The sequence below is a fragment of the Cladophialophora carrionii genome (assembly GCF_000365165.1).
Source record: "Cladophialophora carrionii CBS 160.54 unplaced genomic scaffold supercont1.2, whole genome shotgun sequence".
Lineage (NCBI taxonomy): Eukaryota > Fungi > Ascomycota > Eurotiomycetes > Chaetothyriales > Herpotrichiellaceae > Cladophialophora > Cladophialophora carrionii.
Window position 1 is genome coordinate 1,360,723 of NW_008481827.1, and position 19,853 is coordinate 1,380,575.

A 19,853-nucleotide genomic window follows, 5' to 3' on the forward strand; every position below is an offset into this window, starting at 1 on the left:
CTACCTGACTCTACCTGACCCTACCTGACTCTACCTGACCCTACCTGACTCTACCTGACCCTACCTGACTCTACCTGACCCTACCTGACTCTACCGATGTGATTCGGCTGGAGTATTTGAGAGTGCCTTCGGAGCCTCGCACTCTCAGGAGAGGAAGCACATGGGACTCGCTCCCACGTCCCTTGTGAAATCAAGCGGCGCGTACGGCGTGCCAGACATAACATAATTTATCATGGCGAGAAGGGTGGTATCAGCGTGGCGTCGGGGCGGCATCGATACAAAAGAAATGGATTGGCACTCGACAAGGTCATGGATATCTAAGTCTGCACTTCCGATACTGCCATTGTGTGATATCACCTGCGTTGGTCTGTCTTGCACCGCGGATACACAATGATTCTCATGCGCGTTATCGTGGTCCGTTGCTCCCGTCGTGATCGTCTTGAAAGCATGAAAACAAAAATCATCACTAGCATGGTACAGTGGGGCGGACGGAAAGGTAGTCTTGCGTTGCGCCCTGCGCTCCGGCAACGTCATTTCCTCCCTCTTTTGGCACAGACAACATACAGCTGCACCGGAACAGCGCAAATGGAGTCGAAAATCTGAATGGTCAAGAATGCTTTCTCCGCGCTTCGCAGACCACAAGTCCTGTCCCAAACATGTTTGGTATCCGTAGCCCGTCGAACTTCCTAGCCCATGGAGAATTAGATAAAATCCTTCTTTCGCCTCGAATCGACTCAAACCCTCGCCCGAGCGTTGTGGTTGTTGTCTTCGGCGAGCGCGCCCGGTTCCTGTCGGAGATGTGTCGGCAGAGTGTGACAGCGTCGGGAACTCGGGAAGTCTTCCCAAAGGTCCGAAAGATGACATGCTCATGGGAAAGCGGAGAACATTATGCGGTGGTCGGTCGCATGCTTTGGAAGTGTGTGCAAAGGGTGTTGGTCGTGGGCGAAGCCTAATCGACGGGGAAGCCAGAAGGTGACCCTATCTTCTTCCAAACCTGCTAACAATGAATGGAATCAGCCCGATTCGGAAGGACTAATTTTTGGACTTGCGAGACGGAGTGCTGGGCCCGCTCGAGCTCTTTGAGCCATACACGTACTTTTGTTTCTTCTCGGCAGGTTTGAGAATCTGGTTCAGGTAGGTCAGCGATGGGAAAGCGGTGCGGGTTGGATTGGTGGAGGCGTCCATACCTGGAAGGAGCACAGTAGACTTTCGTCCACGCTCATCATGGCTCCAGCATTGTCAAACTCGCCACAGTAGTTTGGAGCGCTAAACAGGGTGACCAGTTGTCGCTTGGAGAAGAACTCGTAGCCGTCTTCCACAACTTGATGCGCCCGACAAATCAGGTCCATGTCATGTTTTTGCAGAAATCTCGAGACAACGTCGGGTCCGAAGGTGAAGGAGACCCCACGGTCATTCTCGCTCCATCCTGTGATATCCTTGTCGGGATCCGACCAGAGCAAGTCGCAGAGAAGACCGCAGTCGGGAATCTGTAACTCGTTAGAAAAGTGGACCACCCGGGCGCGAGTCTCGCAAGAAGGTTGCACTCACATCGGTTGGGCGCATGACGCGACGGATTTGTTCCATCGAGTTGAGGTCGGGGCTCAAGCCTCCGTGCATGGTGAAGATCTTCTCATCGATGATTGCGGCAATGGGCAAGCAGTTGAAGCAGTCCGTAAATGTCTTCCACAGCTTGATATTGTAACGGCGCTTGCACTCGTCATAAAACCCGTAGATACGGTTGATCGAGGCACACTCATGGTTGCCGCGCAGGATGAAGAAGTTCTCCGGGTACTTGATTTTGTAGGCCAGGAGTAAGCAGATGGTCTCGAGCGATTGTTTACCTCGATCGACGTAGTCGCCCAGGAAAAGGTAGTTCGCCTCTGGGGGGAAGCCGCCGTACTCGAACAGGCGCAGTAGATCGTAGTACTGGCCGTGGATATCGCCGCAAATCTATCAATCACCGTGTGAGCTTCACTGTAGCAGTTACTAGCTGCTCGGGAGGGTATGCACGTACCTTGATCGGGGCTTCCAGCTCGAGCAATATCGGCTGGGAGATGAAGATCTCGCGTGCCTTCGTGCACAAGTAACGGATCTCGGCTTCAAGCAGCTGAACTTGCTTCCCTGGTCTGCTTCCCCTGACTTCTAACAGGCGGTCGATGACAGAATCGAGATCCACCTCATTCTGGTCGGCCATGGTGGGATCGCCGCAAGCGGGGCAAGGGGGGTGGAAGGAAGGGCGGGCGGCGACCAGCTACGGTCGGATCTCACAAAGGTCGGGGAAACGATGTGTCTGGTCTTGCAGGTCGTAATACTAATCTGGACAGGGCCCATTCGAGTCAGTTGAGAAGGAAACGTTGACGTGGTGACAGTAGCTGACGCCAGTCAATGCTGGCGGCAGTGCACGTACCAAAATGGAAGGGTCGTCCCCGAGGCAGCCAACAGTCGGCTCAGCGAAGGAGTCCGGAAGGGACTTTAGCAGGGCAAGATGAAGATCGCAGGTATGAGGGCAACTTTAAACGTGCGGCAGTGGTGTTATCGCGGCGGGTGTCTGAGGAACCTGTGGCACAAGCAGGCTGAGGAGGTTTTTCTCGGCGCACGGCGGGCGGCGCAGATGCGGATGGTGAGCAGGAACAAACTTGACACAGTTTGATTTTTCTCGCCTCAGACAGTCACCAGAGCCGTGTTGTCGAGAGGGTCGCAGGGCTAAGTGGATGGATTGAGACTGATGCTGATCGCAAAGATGCAGTCAATGTTGAGGGGCGGCACAGTGGACACGCAACGCAGTGCAGTTGAGCGGTTCTGGGATAAGATGGACTGGATGAGTGGTGGATGAAAAGCAAGTGAGGGATGAGGGACGGAGGGAGGAGAGCTTGAGCCTGAGTGGATGGAGCCAAATCCTGGCTCAGGCGGTGTCTCGCTTGGCAGTCAACCTCGTCCACTCTGCCGCCTAACAAGGAAATTCTGCTTGGGTAATTTGTAGCAACAAGACGATGAAGCAGAAGAGAGAAAAGAGAGGAGAGACCGTCTGTATGGCGTGCAATGGCCTGCAGTGTGAAGTGCTGACTGGGCGAGGAAGGAGCAATGGCTGCATCCAACTTCGCACGGTGCAGGAAGCCGCAACTCAACAAAGTACCACAACTGCCAGCACTGCCCAATCGCCAACATCCGATGTTCAGTACTATGGGCTTTTGCAAAAGTCACCAGGCTGCCGGATAACTGTTGCGGCATCTATAGTATTGTGCACCACACGGGCTGTTGCTTTGTGGTGGGATGCTGACATAAAGCGCTCACTTTCTCCCTCATCTCACGTTGGTGGGCAGATATTCTCGTCTCCTACCCATGCCATCTTGATGCTGTGACGACCGGAGGAATGCAGGCCACCAACGCCACCTGTGAATAGCACGACAACCCCCCGTCCTAGCTGAGATTCTTTCGTTGCATTCTCCGTTGTTGGCTTTGCTGTCGCTCACTTGATGATTCACCTCTTGTCCGACGATCGGCCAACGGCTTGTATCCCGCGCATAGGAATGTCCATGGACCTCAAATTATTGTCAAGAGTCTCTCAGATGAGAAGCTGAGAAAATCGGCTTCGTTTTCAGCTATTTCTGGATGCCGAAGACCCCTGTTATGTAGGCGTACGCATGCTCCGGAGACGAGATGAGATCCTTCTGCTGTACATGTACTCCGTAAGCACTTTGTTCTTGGGGTCATGGCGAACCTGAAGCTTCTGGTGGCAGAAACATCGGCGGAAAGAGATTGCAAACATATCCATTCAATATCTCGATTAACTTCCAACCCGGTCCGTAGTCTCATGCTTTCATATCTCATGCAAGTCGATGAACTCTGAGACAATGTCATCGACACCGGTACATCAAAACGCTCCGTCGCTATGCATAAAACAAGATCAACGGACTCTCCCGCAATCTGGGCCACACAAGGACATCAGAAAGTACAGTGGCGCCTCCAGCTATACATGCCCGCCGAGTCTTCCTGCAAAACCACAACGAAAGGGTATCACAACGCAGTCTTGACAGCGATCCCAAATCACCACCGTGCTGAAAAACAATGCCGTCTAGTGCGCAAGTTGCAGGAAAAATTCCACCAAAGCGTGGTATAGCGCAACCTGTACCGCTTCAAGCCTTGCAGGCTCAACCCAGAGTCCGCCCACCGCTGACAATGATCTGATGGTGGCCTGATCGGTGCAGTGCATCATGGCCCATGTTTTGCCCCTGCAAAACTTCAAACTGGTGGCTGTTATGCCAGTTCTGTTCTCCCAGCGCACTTAGCCAATTGCTTCCAAATTCTTGGCGGAGTGCTTCCACCTTGGCTCGATAGTCTTCCTGTTGCTTTGTGGGCTCGCTTGAGACAACAGAAAGAGCATCTGTGGAGCCGTCATAACCATCTTCGACCAGTGTCTTTATGGTTATCGATCTCGGGACCGTTGGGTCGATGGACAACCGAGCCGCGTCATGTGTGACCACATTAGCACCGTGACCAAGAGTCGCAGCCAAATCCTCGTCAGGAACTCGCGCAAAAGTCTCGTCGTGCGCCAAATCAACAATCCGTCGCCGAGGCGCCCTCTTTCGTCGAGAGCCGTTCGTCAAGACCTCCGCCACGTCAGACGAGCTGGGCTGAGCAGAGTTGGCCAGTTGCACAATCACAGGCTGCTCGGCGATTCGAATTGACGGCTGAATAATCTGCCTCTCGACTTCGGGAACTCGGTCGACCAGTTGTTTGCGCTCCGAATAGCCTGGACCGGATTTGTCAATGACAATATCATCCACGTAGCCCGGAGTGCTTCTAAAAAGATTGAATGTGGTTATTCGATAGTCAGTGTGAGTCTGAGTGAAGGGGTTTCGTTTGACCCAGACTCGCTTGAGGTTCGGAATACCGGTTAGCCTCGCCATTTCCATAGGGTCAGCCAGCTTATTGTCTTGAATGTTGAGCTGCTCTAAAGAAAGTAACCGTTCCACACCTGCCAACGAGTTGAGGCGGTTGCCTCTCAGGTTGATCGTCAGAACTGCGGGGAGCGGCGACCTTGACAGCGATTGCAATGAACCGATCATGCAATTCGACAAGTCAAGAGACACCAGCCTCGTCAGCGATGCTAGGCCATCGGGGATCTCGGTGAAGAGATTCGAGGAGAGATTCAGAGATCTCAGAGTGCTCGCTATCGGAACTAAGCTCTTCGCGGAGATGGTAGTCATGGAGTTGTCGGCAAGAGAGAGATACTTCAGTCTCTGCCATTTCGAGGAAGGTAAGATATTCAGGCTCAGAATATTGGGACTGCTTTCGCTACGATGAGCCTGGATTGAGTATTCGCTGGAATATGAACTGCCAGACCCTGTTCGTTTTACGGTAGTCGAGTATGTCCGGATATGCCTGTAAGAGCTGGCAGGGCGGGACGCGCCGGGTCTCTTAGGAGACACACTCCCCGAGAGTGGTCTCGTTTTGTTTCCTGGTCCGATGGCTTCTTCTTCATTCTCTAGACTCCCTGGATTGGGGGACCCTGGGTCGGAATGGGACTGAGCATATTCCGCTCTGGGAGTCGATGGCACTGTCCAGGAGGCACTCATTGTGGGAGATCCCCGGCCTCCCTTGGTTGACCGCCTGCGACGCTTCTCCGCATCATCAAGAACTATGTTGGTGAGCAGCTCGGTAGGGTCAGAGACATTCGCTCGCTTAACAGTAAGCAGAGTCAATTGTTCAGCGAGTCGATCCCAACCATAGAACTGGCGGAAGTCAAGGTCCACAATGTCCAGCTGCTGCAGGTTTTTGAAGGCAAATAATGGGACAGCGGTATCGAAGGGAAACTCCTCATAGCCCCTGATCAGCCGAGCGCGGTGGTCACTAGTGAGGCGTAAAGAAGGAAGCTTGGTAAAGGCAGAATAGAGATAGGTCAGGTCGGCCTGCGTGAGAGCTTTGGCCTTCTCGCTCTTGGAGTTATTTCCTCCGAGGCCGATGGATGACCAAAAGGAGCTCATTCCCGACATGACGCTGCGCATACTTGAGACCGAATGTACCGAGTCTTTATCGCTGCGGCCTTTGGCAGGTTTATGAGCTTGCAAGAAGGAGACATAGTTGGAGGGAGTAGGATCGGTACTCAGGTTCTCCAGGCGAATGTTCATTGGACCGACTGTGATGTCCAGCTCTTCCATGCGCGAAAGGAGGTAGAAAAGATGGTGGGGAGTAAGGGTCAGGAGGGCCGCTTTCGCAGCATGAGACCTGAAGCTCAGACCGGCAAGAGAAAATGCTGCCGCTAAGGCGCTTGTCGAGTTGGTCGCGTTCGAGCTCGCTATGCCAGAAGTCACAGTGGTGTTGTTTGTCGATACCGTAATTCCGGTCGACTGCCGCCTGTGGACGGACATTTGTAGGCTGTTGGCGAGAGCCTTCTCATGTTGGCGAATGAATTGCGCCAATGACTATTAGAAACCATGCTCAATCAGTAATGCTCTTGACAGAGGAGAAATCGGGCACCCATGCAAGCTGCCTGCAACCGTGCACATTCTCGTCTCGACCATAATCCAGAATGCACTCACCCGGATGAAGTGGTGCCCATCCTCTGTTTGCAGGCGGTCCATCTCCTGCTCTCCAGAACTTCGAGGTCCGAGTCTTCTCTCAATGCCTGGGAATGGTGCTCAAGGTAAAGAGTGTAAAGGATCAGTGTGCGCGGTCAACACTGGTTGCAAAATCAGCCGAGAATTCATTCCATGCTTGCTGTCTGAGAGAGTTGGAACGTACGAGAGTCCTGCATGGAACTCATGGTGGCATGTGGCAGGTAAAGAGGCCGGGTTGATGCCTTGCCAACGTGACCGCAGTCTGGGTGGGAAGGTGCAGATGTGCCTGTGTCTCTCCCTCGTGATGCTTCAAGTAAGACAGATTCTGTATTTCACCCAGAGATGGAGGCAGAACACTATCTATATGAGCGTGAATTGGGACGTTCAACCACCTGCCGTGTAAGCACAGAGGGTTGCGTGACAGGTGCAGGCGGGCAACCGAGGGCCTCGAAGGGTCAGGGTGAGGTGAGCCGTGGGGTTCTGATGAGGCTGAGAGTCGACGTGAGGGTGTGCAGGTAGAAACGAGAATAGCAGCAAAGGACGGAACGTGAAGCAGCCAACACTCTGAGGAGGTTATGAAGAGATCCGAAGTAGCGAGGAATGGTGGTGGAGGGTTCCTAGAAAGTATCTCAGGTGGTTACTCCGTTAAGTGCTCGTGGTGCGAGTCTTGAGTGGGATGGGATGGATGGAGCGTGCAGAGTTTTGCTATCAAACGAGTAACAAAGTTAGATTGCTCTGGCATAAGTGGAGGAAACGGCGGGCCATTGGCGGTGGGCGTCCTCAACTGCAAGCGACACGGGCTTCTTTCACTAGAGGAGATCAGATGCCGGGCCCTTAACTAGCGGGTGACCAGGGCAGGTAAGACTTTTGTCGCCATCACTCGCATATCGTCGCCTCCCCAAACTGAACCCTAGATACCCACAGTGCCCATAGCGTCCCGACTCAAGTCACTTGTGTCTTCACCTGCGAACTTTGTGCTGCTCACTGGGGTATCTGTTTGTGGTTACGAGAGGCAGTCGTATTCCACGGACATAGTGGGCACGGTGCCCGGGAGGAATCAAGGTTACAAGGTCTCCGCAGCTGCTAAGATCGACGTTGATATTCCTACGTCTTTCTATGCTTGGGAGCTTGTCATTCCCCTAGGTTTAATCTCAACGTCCATCTATACCCACAACCTCGTGCTGTGCGGAACGGTGCTGACACGTATTCTATCACGAGAACAACTAAACTGGCAGTGGCAAGGGCACCCTCTCGCCCTCATGCCCGAAAATGCCGAAGTTTCACACCCTCTCGAGCTCCCCTCGTCATTGACCTCGTAATCCGTATATCCATTCCCAGCTCGCAAGTCATTCCACGGCCTGTTCGAGCCACCTATCATATGTCGCAATCCGCTCCGTTGATGACCGGGCGGCTGGCTCGGGCCTCGCTTGCTTCTCAGATACGGCGTTGCTGAGCATGCGGTCAATCCTGACGCCGTGTTGGTGGGCGGTTTTCGGGGCGATCCACGAGACTTCAGACATACGGCAGTATTCTTTCGAGCATTGCCTTCCCTTGACATTTTTTGGCAGCCAACCAGACTCCCTTGCATACCTTAGAAGCAGCCTAGCTATGTCAGCTCGGAAGGAGCTGGTCCAATTGACGAGCCTATGGCCTCATTGTGCGTGATATTGCGTCTACCGTGCAGGCGAGACAGGCTCCCGCCATTCGGCGCCTCAATGCGCCCCAACTCCAGTGCGCTCCGGGTAAATCTCTTCTTGACTTGGCTGGTTTGGATATTTGAAACGACAAAGACAGTAACTCGATCAGGCTCTTCTTTTCCGCTGCATGGAGCGTACGATTCACCTCCTGCATGCTGAGCGACACACGCAAATCACAAAGCTGTAGCAAGAAACATCGCACAGACGGGATGGCCATGTAGTCCTGTCTTGCCTCTTCTCTGTCTGTGCACCGTGAAAGACAGGCCAGGCTATTGACCGCTATTCCAATGACAGCGGCACGCCGCGGCGTGTCACAGTCTGGACCTTTCGACACAATACTTGCAGGAGATGTGCGCCGTGTGACACAGGAGGCTGCAGGAGAATCCATCTCACTGACCACAGGTTCATTATCGACACGGTCTGAGCGTGGACGAGGCCCGCTAAGCAAGAATGCTCCGTGCGATTGTGGAGCGGACATTGGTCGAGCACACACTCCTTAGCGCGTCTATCAACTGCAGCTCCGGAGGACCTCATGACCACCCCGACGCGCAGGGAAGTGGCATTGACATTAAAGTCATTGAGCCAATACATTACGGAGCTGATGGATCGCTGAGTCTCGTGCAAGATCTACGGTGAGAGTTAAAGGGGCAGTGGCCGGCAAGCATACCACGATGCCGTTCCCTGAATGTCCTTCGGGTGCAAAGGGACGACTGTCACAGCTCTCGTCCAGCTCAGGATAGCTTTTCGAGGACACAGCGTTATGCACGCAAGCTGCTTAGCCGGTTCAGTTCGCTTCCTTAACTGCCTACGGATTTAATTAGCGAGGGGTTGGACGGCCACCCCGCCACTTTGATGCCAAGCGTGGGGGATTGTGTTACACCATGCACCCAGACAATCGAAGCAGCTGAGGATGAGGTGTGACGGAATCGATGCACTAGATGAGAAGCGGTGCCTATTGGGCAGCAAGATCAGTCTAGGATTCGTGTTGACGTGCCTCACTCAAGCGGACTTGTTCTGCCGAGCCACGGTGATTTGCCAATATTCCTTATATCTGGCTTCGAGGAAAGTATCGAACATAAAAATCCCAGGGTTTGGGCTTCCGAATCGACCTCATCCCACCCCACAGTCTACCAGCCCCTTTGGGTCTGAACCAGGAATCTGCGCAGCGACGCACAGCCGAACGAAAGTGTCCACCGCTTAGTCCGCCCTAGAGACAGAGCCGGCGGTGATCTGAGGCGAGAAGGCCAATGACCTGAGGTATCAAAGCTACGATTAGAGCACCGCCCCGGAGTAGCACGAGAGATGGTTTTCACATGCTTCACGTCTTCCTCGAAAGAGTAAACTCTGAATATTATCATAATGTTCTCCCCAGCTTACTTTCTACCTCTCACATCACAAGACTTCTGGGTAACCAAGCTCCAGCGCGTGAAGCAACACTGTCCAGAGTACATCTTTTTCTTTCTCAACTCTCGTACAGCCATCAGGCGCACAAGATGACCGCCTCTTCCGCAAAGAACTGCTTCGAGAGACCACTGACGGCGTTAAGCATCGCCTGGATTCTGCCGTCTGGCTCAGGGTCAAATATACGGAGTATCGGGCAATGATAAAGCTTTGATAGTCGGTGCGGTGCCAGCTCGCGCCGATATTTCCAGACAAGGCGCCATTTGGGAAGCGCCTCTTGTTAGCTGCAGAGGGTCTTGTTAGGTGCTTACCGACAGTGGATCTTGGTGAGGTTACAGGCCGTCGACAAACGACTTGCATCTGTGCATGCTCTCAAGCTCCTTCAGGCGATAAGTCGTCTCCAGTTCATGTGGTAACCCCCACCAAAACTCGAGCTACTGTATCGCTCACCATTCCACCGAAATGAAATTTTTGTTCACAAATCACCGTCGCCATCGCCCGCATGTTTCCCTCGACAACACTCGTTGATCTTTGATATTTATTTGGCGAATATCAGGTATTGATCGATCCTGGGCTGATTCGTCCCGTTGTTCAGGTAGACTTTTGACTCGCGCAGAGGTCTTCCATAGTGCCCTAGAAAGGTGGCGGTCAGAGTGTCTCTCAGGGAATACTGTATAGACGGAACTGTGCACGGAATCTCAAGTCGCAGATCGCGAAGACCCGCCGTGCCTTTCACCATGCCCCTCCAGCTCGCCGAAATGGTGGCTCCAGAGGCAACGAAACCCCCGAGATTTATCCCTCGGGCAGCGTCATGGACCCTGCAGCATCCCTACGGAACAAGATATTGTGCTTCCTACGTAAATGGCCCTTGTGATCCCGTCTTCGGTCCAGAACGACCACTTGCTTCTGAGCGCAAGATGTGTAGATCTTCAGCCTCTTACTGGGTATATCCAGTTGCTTTGATCCTAACTTCGACATGGCTTTGCGGGAGATTTGCTGATCGCAGGGACGGGTGGGTGAACACCGTGCAAGGTCGCTGGCAGCAGTGTGACATCTTCGTAGGATGGAGTACGGGAGCAGTTTGACATTTCAGCATTAGCATGCCAGGTGTTCTAATGCTTAAGATAGCCTGTGTTTGTGCGACTTGGAGCGGTGGTACGGAGTACCTCGTCCAGCGGTGCCACCCGGGCGTGTGGCTTATGATATGGAGCCCAAGTTTTCCTGGGGAAGTGGCGCAGTGCCAAGCATTCCGAGCCTCAACGCCCAACAGAAGTGGCGGAGGGAGCGTCAGACATCACCAGACATACCTTTTTCTTTTTTTGCCGCATCATTATTATTCTAGTCTCCTCCCCATCATCCCAAGCCTTCGTGACAGCATGAGCCTCCCTTAGAGCTCTCTACACGACGATGTCACAATTATGACCATGAATGGAAGCAAGGCCGACGTCGCGGCAACCCCTCCATCTACCGGCACCTATGACCCGCATGACCTGCCGGACTACGAGACCGATTTTATTCGTCGGTCGGATCTCGAGAGCTTTGCAGAAGCCCTGACTGCTCCCACTACTGAGCCTGTAACAGCCCTGAACGACTGGGGCCCGGTCCGCCAACGAGTTAAACGGGCTCGGGTCAAACGGAAAACTACAAGGCGGTCCAAGGATGAAACGCGAGAGGGCTTCGTCTACACACTTCTGTACTACCCTTTGCTGTTCGGAGTCTGCGGCTGGATTGTCTTCCTTTTCATTGTCTACAATTTGACTCGTTTCTACATCTATGCCTATGAGCACCTGTTTTCATGGAAAGGACAACGACAGATGCTGCGCCGGCAGCTTCAACAAGCACGCACTTACGAAGAATGGCAAGAAGCAGCACATCGTCTTGATGAATATCTCGGAAATGAAGAGTGGAAGAAGTCGGACCCATATTCGTACTACAACCATCAAACCGTGAAGAAGGTGACACTGCAACTAGCTGATCTGCATCGCAAAGCGGTGGCTGAATCGCAGAAGAACGTGAATGGTGTCGGTGGTCTTTCTACGCTGGATGAACTCAAGGCATTGCTCGAGAGCTGTGTCAAGAACAATTTTGTCGGTGTGGAGAACCCGCGTCTGTACAGCGAGACCTATATCGGCACCAAAGAGTTGATCCAGACATTCATTGATCAGGTGGAACAGAGCCTGAAATTCGTCCTCGATTGTGAAAGCATCACAGACAAAGAGAAGGTATCCTTTTTCAGGCATCTGGAATTAAACTACGGCCGGACAGCCCTTTGCCTTTCCGGAGGGGCGACCTTCGCATACTACCATTTCGGAGTCATAAAAGCCTTATTGGACGCAGGGGAACTCCCCGAGATCATCACCGGCACTTCTGGAGGCGCTCTGGTAGCGGCACTGGTAGCGACGAGGACGGATGAGGAATTGAAGAAACTATTGGTTCCGGCACTTGCATACCGCATAAGAGCATGTCATGAAGGATTCACCACCTGGATCCGGAGGTGGTGGCGTACCGGCGCAAGATTCGACTCTCTTGACTGGGCGATACAGTGCGGCTGGTTTTGTCGTGGTTCGTTGACGTTCCGCGAAGCCTATGAGAGGACTGGCCGCATCTTGAACGTCTCTTGCGTTCCGTCCGATCCTCATTCTCCGACAATCCTGAACAACCACATCACGAGTCCGGATTGTGTTATTTGGTCGGCGGTCCTCGCCTCTGCTGCTGTGCCGGGCATCCTCAACCCGATCGTGCTTATGCGAAAGACGAAGGACGGCACGCTTGTTCCTTATTCTTTCGGCAACAAGTGGAAAGACGGAAGCTTGCGGACCGACATCCCGCTGAAAGCACTCAACATCCACTTCAACGTCAATTTCTCCATCGTTTCCCAAGTCAATCCCCACATCAACCTGTTCTTCTTCTCTCCTCGAGGGTCGCCCGGTCGGCCAGTGACACATCGCAAGGGCCGTGGCTGGCGAGGTGGGTTCCTTGGCTCTACCATCGAAACTTCTGTCAAACTCGACCTGCAAAAATACCTCAAGATACTGCGTCACCTGGAACTATTGCCGCGGCCTCTGGGTCAGGACTGGAGCGAGATATGGTTACAGCGGTTCTCTGGCACAGTGACCATTTGGCCCAAAAGCGTCCTGAGCGACTTCTGGAATATCCTCAGTGATCCGAGTCCCCAGAGACTGGACAGGATGTTGATGGTTGGCCAACGTAGCTGCTGGCCTCAACTGCGCTTTATCTCCAATCGGATGAAGGTGGAGAGAGTCATCTTGAACGGACTCCGGAAAGGAGGACCAATAGATGATGGTCAGCATGTGCCAGACCCGATCCACGAGCAGCAGGCCCAAGAGGCTCTTCTTCGAGCGAGACGACGACCTGGCCGGGGCCAGGACACCTCCGCCACGGACGACGAACATCTCAATGCTCCCCGTTCGCCAGCACGCCGGCATAGCACCATTATAGAAGAGCTCACTAGACAGGCTTCAGTGCTGTGGAACGACCATGAGGTGACGGAAGGAGAAGAGGATCCGATCACGACAGACGAAGGCGAGGCCGACGGTGACGACGACATGGTAGTACAGTCACCAAGAGCAATGGACGACGAGCAATCTGACTGATAGATATGTATCATTACAATAAAATTCAGCACCACGATGAATGTGTACAAGCGACGACAGTCAGTAATTCGTAAATGTTAGCAATTGCCGTGGAGGGGGGTATTTATCACGTGACAAGCAAAAGTACGTTGCTTGGAGTGGCGCCAGCACAACCGACAGGGAGGATCTGGCGATGGCGCAGCCGAGATCTGACGTCGATCAGGCGCGTGCTGTTCTCGAGGAATAAAAAGTCCTACAGCAGTCCAGAGGCGGAATCCGTGTCGATTAGGCTCCGAGGGCCCGTTAAAATTCGAGAGACACTGTCGCATAGCGGTCCGGTATCAGCCCCACGCGTATTGAAGGCGCAAGCTGTCGATGGCGGCGTTGTTGTGGTAGAGCCAGAATTAATGCTTTCAATGCGCTGCTCGCGGCGAGATCTTCTGCCTGTTGTTGTCTGTTGCAATCGCGGGTTTCATTGGCTGCAGCCTTGAGAGGTGGGGCATTTAGCGTATCTTGGCGTAACGAGTGGCTCCGAGACGCTGCGCTTCACCCCAAATCTTGAACACGCCTGCGCCTTCAACCATCACTTGAGAATCGCCCGAGTCTCAAGTGGATGTGCAGCTTTCGCCGTCTGTGAGAGTCATCATCGATATTTCCAACGCGATCAGCTGAGGCATTCTCGACGATCTGTGTTGTGGCACTGGGGCGTGGTCACCTCACCACCAGCTTCCCGAATCAACAACATTCGATTGGGGGCATCAGTTGCTGACGGGCTGCCCTGCGACCACTGTTCAGTGTTATCGTCCACCTGTTGTTTCCACATCAATCCGGAGCGGGGCAACTCGTACGCCTTCATCCAACAGCGCTCATCCGATGCATCGCTCCCGCGCTGGTTGTTGAGCGAGCACCTCTAGCGAAGCGGCCCACCTCCGAAACTCCTGTAGCGCTCTCGTCGTAACCGCCAGTCATGCCTCCCCACAGAACTGCCAAGAGATCTCTTGAGGACATTGTTAATGCCGAGGACTCACAGGACGAAGACTACGATGATCGAGCTCAGGCTGCCTCGAGAACCAAACCTACCAGGTCGCGGCGCCACGGCGGCGCACCGCCTCGCAAGAAGCAAAGAAAAGGGTATGGAGGCTCCGACATTGACAGTGACTCGGATGTGGTTGAGTCGGACGATGAAGCTTCGTTCGACGAAGATGAAGAAGACGCGCCGGTTGAGACAAATCCAGCGACTGGTCGACCTGTCCGCAGCGCTGCCAAAAAGGCGCACAAATACGAAGAGAGCTCGGATGAAGATGAAGATGAGCTTGCCGCTACCTCGGAAGAAGAAGAGAAGCCTCGACGGCGGCCGGGGAAGGGAACTCCACAAAAACCGAAGCAGCTTATTGTCACTCTCCATGTGACACCTCGGTCAACTCGAGGTGCAAAAACAAGAGCTGGAAGTTACGGCATGAAGCAGCCTGCCGGTCCCTCGTCAGCCAATCACCAACTAGGAACTCGGAGGAGTAGTCGGCTCTCCCATGATCCCGAAGAGCATTTGGTGAAGTTGACAGATTCAGGGCATCATGCCGAAGTTGTGAGGGAAGGCTCACGGGACCCTGAAGGGATTCCAGCAAGAGCGATGAAGGGTGGGAAGGGCCTCAAGTACCCGTCAAAGAGTACAATAGACGAAGAATCACAATCGCAACCAAAAGAAGAGGAAGTTGAAGGGGAGCTTGAAATCAAAGCTTCACAGCACGACTTTCTGGAAAGCGATCCGCTGCAGCCAGAAGAACATACAGAAGAGCGCGCTGAGCCATTACCACATATATTCTCAGACATCATGGAGGCGGCCACAACTGCACCAGACGTCGAAAGTGATGGAGAATTCAATCCTGGACCCGCTGGCACACAAGAGGATGCCGGACCCGAAGAAGTGGCAGCGCACGAAGAGGAAGATGAAGACGAAGTGAGGCCAGCCCGAGGCAGATTGACGCGTGGAGTGTCGAAGAGGCAGGCCGACACACCCGAAGCCGAGCCTGAGCCAAAGCGTTTACACAATCTCAGGACTCGAAACCGGGCGGGAGCTTCAGGAAGTCGTCGGCGGAAAGCTCCAGATGAAAGTAGTGACTTCAACCCTGACGATCAGGAGGCTGCTCATGATGACATGTCTAGCTCCAGCGAATCCAATGCGTCACCGCGCAAGAAGACCGACGAGGATGATGATTACGAAGGTGAGAGCCAGGGCAGAAGATCGAGGAGACTACGCAGTCAGGCTGCTTCAAGGCAAAGGTCCGCAGAAGGGAGCGAGGACGAACTCGCTGCCGAGGTCGAAGAGCTGAAGCAAGATGGAAGGAAACCTCGACGTCCCAAAGAGGCAGAAATAACCTACGAGCCTCGCGGGCGACGGAAGGGTCCAAAGCCCAATTACAATCTGTTGCGAAACCTTCAACCGCTTGAAGAGGAGGATGAACCAGCTCCGTCTCCTTCAGCACGGGCTCGAAAGACGGGCGGTGGTGGAGGAGGCTGGAACCGCCCACTGCTGAACACGTATGGTCCATTCGGTGGCGGCGGCGGTCTACCACCAGTCCTGGGAGGAGCTCCGCCAAGGGCCCAGGGTGGTGTGGACTCTGACAGCAGCGACGATGAAGCCATGGCACGGCCGAGGCCCGTTGGCGGTACAGTTGGCATGACTCCAACTACTGCTGGTCCCTTCAACCTCTTCCCACAAACCCTCAATGCGGATCCTGCTCAAAATACGGCGGGCACACCAGCAAACCTGGGCAAGATCAAGGATAAGCAGGCGCTGGCCGACGCCGATCCCCTTGGAGTTGACCAGAGTGTCAGTTTTGACGGTGTAGGCGGTCTGCAAGGACACATTGATCAGCTAAAGTGAGTACTGCCCAACTTGACATACCTCAAGATCGCTAAGACATTATCAGAGAAATGGTCGCGCTGCCACTGTTATATCCAGAAATCTTCATGCGATTTAAGATCACCCCACCCCGTGGCGTACTATTTCACGGTCCGCCGGGTACGGGCAAGACCCTTCTTGCACGAGCTCTGGCTACGAGCGTCGGTTCCCAAGGCAAGAAGGTCACCTTTTACATGCGTAAAGGTGCAGATGCTTTGAGTAAGTGGGTCGGGGAAGCTGAAAGACAGTTACGGTTGCTGTTCGAAGAAGCTCGGAAAAACCAGCCAAGCATCATCTTCTTCGACGAAATCGATGGCCTCGCTCCGGTTCGCTCTAGCAAGCAAGAACAGATCCATGCCTCCATCGTCTCAACTCTCTTGGCTTTGATGGACGGCATGGATGGGAGAGGCCAGGTGATCGTCATCGGCGCCACCAATCGTCCCGACTCTATCGACCCTGCCCTTAGAAGACCGGGCCGTTTTGACCGCGAATTCTACTTTCCTCTGCCAGACACTGAGGCAAGAAAAGCCATCATTGACATCCATACGAGAGGCTGGGAACCTCCGTTACCGGAAGACACGAAGAAGGAATTGGCTGAGCAGACAAAGGGATACGGTGGCGCAGATCTGCGTGCTCTTTGCACAGAAGCTGCGCTCAACGCGGTGCAGCGTCGCTATCCTCAGATTTATAGCTCCAACCAAAAGCTCGCGATCGATCCGAAGACCATTGAAGTCACGCCCAAGGACTTCATGATCTCTATCAAGAAAATGACACCGTCCTCCGAGCGATCTGCATCCTCGGGTGCCGCTCCGCTTCCCGCAAGCGTTGCTCCACTGCTGCAGAGTCAGCTCGAGGAAATCCAGCGGGTGCTTGCTGAGATGTTGCCCCAGAGAAAGAGGCTAACGGCATTAGAAGAGGCTCAGTTCGAGGACGTCGCCGACGGTGGTAGTTTTGGCAGGGAAAGAATGCAGCAAGCGTTCGAAACTTCCAGAGTTTTCCGTCCCCGACTTCTCATTCACGGAAAGCTTGGTATGGGCCAACAGTATGTCGCTTCTGCTCTGCTCAACCATTTCGAAGGTCTGCATGTGCAAGCTCTGGATATTCCAACCCTCTTCAGTGACACGGCAAGCTCGCCCGAGGCAACTATCATCAGACTGTTCTCTGAGGTCAAGATGCACAAACCGAGTGTCATCTACATCCCCAACGTGCAGGAATGGTACAACACGGTTGGCCCAGCGGTAATCTCCACGTTTGTTGGGCTTCTGAGATCCATCAAGCCCACCGATCCTGTGCTGCTGCTCGGTTTTGCCGAAGGTGACTATGATGATATGGACGAGAGTATGCGACGAGAGTTCTTTGGGTACTCAAAGAAGAACCAATTTCCGTTGAGAGAACCTGGTCATGCAGAACGAGCCGAGTTCTTCCGCCACGTCAAAAGCTACATCAGCACGGCGCCTGATGATTTCCCAGACCCAGAACACAGGAAGAAACGCGAGCTCGAGAAGCTTGACGTGGCGCCTCCCGAACCCGAGAAGCCCAAGGCCCCCCCTTCGAAGGAGGAGCTCAAGGCGCAAAAGAGACGAGATCGACAGACGCTCAACTTGCTCAAAATACGCCTGCAACCGATTATGGATCAGATCAGGACCAAATACAAGACCTTCCGGACAGGTGTCATCGACGAAAGCCAATTCCGATATCTCTTCGATGAAGCCGATCCTGGCACGGTGACTTCGGATTTGAACACGGATGTCCTAGCTCGGGCAACCTACAGACCGTTCGAGATTGGGAAGGATGTACACGGAGTGCCTGTACTCGTTGACCAAGGCAATGGAAATTCCTATTACAACCTCGATTCGGTCACTATTGAGAAGCGCCTGAGTAATGGATATTACAAGCGGCCAAAGGACTTCCTGGCCGACATTAAGCGGTTAGCCAAAGATGCGAAAACGATTGGTGACGAACCGAGGCTGCTCAAAGCAAATGAGCTTTTGGCGAATGTCGAGGTCGACATAGCGTCTATCGAGATGGAGCCTGGTCTTGCCGCCGAATGTGAACGGGTCTATCAGCGGGAGCTTGAACGAGAGAAAGAGGCTCTAGAGAAAGCGAGACAGGATCAAATGCCGCCGCCCCAAGTCACCTCTAACATTCCACCAGATTCAGGACCCACCACGACGACCGACAGTGGTCCCATCCTGCTCGGAGTTCCCATGCAACGAAAGAGCGATATAGCCCAGCAGTTGGCCCCAATAACTGCTCAGGCAGCCTCTTCTGAGACTATCGTGACCAACGGTGTCCACCCAAGTCATGACGATACGCAGCGTCTGACCAACGGCTCCCAGAGCAACGGACATGAAGCTGATGCCGAAGGGGATACACACATGGAAGGTACAGACTCACATCCGGCTTCGGGCAACAAGAGCAACGAAACACAGCAGACGCCCACGACCAGTTCTTTCGGTGCTCGCAATTCCGCTCAGACCCGACCTTGGCACGACTACACTGCGCCTTCACAGCACCTCCTGAAGCAACAGGGGATCTCCCAGCCACCTTCGCAAACTGCTGCATTTACTCCCATGCCACATGGGAGTCAACCAGGCCAGTTCCTCAATGATGCTAGCACCACCGAGTCGCCAAATGAAACCAACAAGAAGACATCGCCGTCAGAGAACACCCAACTGGAGGTACCGCAAGACTCAGGCCCCGATCTTTATCCCTTTGATGAAAGGCGGTCCGCAGGAGGAAGCCAAATCCCTTCCACTCAAGGTACGGTCATGTCTGCGTTTGATGATTCCGATGATACCCCAAATTCCGCATCAGGAGCATGGTCGTCTCGTCATATGTTGGACCTTCCCAGACTGATACCTGCGACAGGGCAAAACTCTCAAGCGCAACCTGCCACAGTAGGTGACCGTCCATCCTCATCTCAAGGCCAAACCCTCGAATTCAACTCGCAGCATTCGACGGCCATGCCTCCGCCAATCGAAACGAGATCTCAGCGGCCGTCTAACGCAAGCCGGATCGACGATCTCCTAAATCCTTCGGCTTCCCCTCAACAACCGCCACCCACAGCTCGCCCCAACCTCATCCAAGTTGAACAGCAAGCCCTCTCGAACCTACACAAAGAAATCACCGATAAGACTAGCGGTCTATCTGTGGAACAACTCGAGCAGGTCAACAGTGTGTTGATGGACACGCTCTGGAGAACGAGGAGCGAGTGGGATAGGCATAAAGTCATGGAGAGCATCGCAGAGGCATTTTACGACGTCTTGAGAGACATGGAGGGGGTAGGGCAGGATTTGGGAGAAATGAGCTGGGGGAGGAAGGAATAGTGCACCGAATGGTGGACATTCCAACAAAATAGGGGGTGGGGGACAAGGCAACACCCGCCGATTATGAGCTTCTGTGTGCGCTGATACCGACATATGAACGAGAACGCCGAAACGGAAATGACACGCAGGGTCGGGAAACATGATGGCAGCAGGCCCTGTTCCTCCAGAAACGCAGTTGTCTCTCTCACACCCTCTCACAGACAAGGGACGAGTCGCATAGGAAATAGCGGCAGGAGAAGAAAGCTCAAGTACGGTACTGACCGTCGAATTGGCTTTGAAAATCATCTTCTTGGGGCCTCGGGCCATGTCATGTAGCAACAGATTAAGATACTCAAGCTTGAAAGAAAGACCACAAATGTAGAGAGTTTTTGGATTGT

At 53.7% G+C, this 19,853-nt stretch overlaps 4 protein-coding genes across 4 annotated transcripts; 2 read left to right on the forward strand and 2 right to left on the reverse strand.

The window, feature by feature from the left end:
• Positions 1-1,032: 1,032 nt before the first annotated feature.
• G647_02549 (serine/threonine-protein phosphatase PP1) lies at positions 1,033-2,194 on the reverse strand (the record flags this gene model as incomplete). The annotated part of the gene is made up of 4 exons (XM_008726898.1): positions 1,033-1,125; positions 1,188-1,487; positions 1,549-1,950; positions 2,015-2,194. The coding sequence occupies 4 exons, from the start codon at positions 2,192-2,194 to the stop codon at positions 1,033-1,035; spliced, it is 975 nt and encodes a 324-aa protein (XP_008725120.1).
• A 1,954-nt stretch (positions 2,195-4,148) lies between these two features.
• On the reverse strand, positions 4,149-6,368 carry G647_02550 (uncharacterized protein; the record flags this gene model as incomplete). Its single annotated transcript, XM_008726899.1, has 1 exon — positions 4,149-6,368. The coding sequence occupies one exon, from the start codon at positions 6,366-6,368 to the stop codon at positions 4,149-4,151; it is 2,220 nt and encodes a 739-aa protein (XP_008725121.1).
• Positions 6,369-11,073: 4,705 nt separating this feature from the next.
• On the forward strand, positions 11,074-13,269 carry G647_02551 (uncharacterized protein; the record flags this gene model as incomplete). The annotated part of the gene is made up of 1 exon (XM_008726900.1): positions 11,074-13,269. One exon carries the CDS (start codon positions 11,074-11,076, stop codon positions 13,267-13,269), a length of 2,196 nt encoding a protein of 731 aa, XP_008725122.1.
• Positions 13,270-14,215: 946 nt separating this feature from the next.
• Positions 14,216-19,476, forward strand: G647_02552 (uncharacterized protein; the record flags this gene model as incomplete). Its single annotated transcript, XM_008726901.1, has 2 exons — positions 14,216-16,125; positions 16,176-19,476. 2 exons carry the CDS (start codon positions 14,216-14,218, stop codon positions 19,474-19,476), a joined length of 5,211 nt encoding a protein of 1,736 aa, XP_008725123.1.
• Between the last annotated feature and the right edge of the window lie 377 nt (positions 19,477-19,853).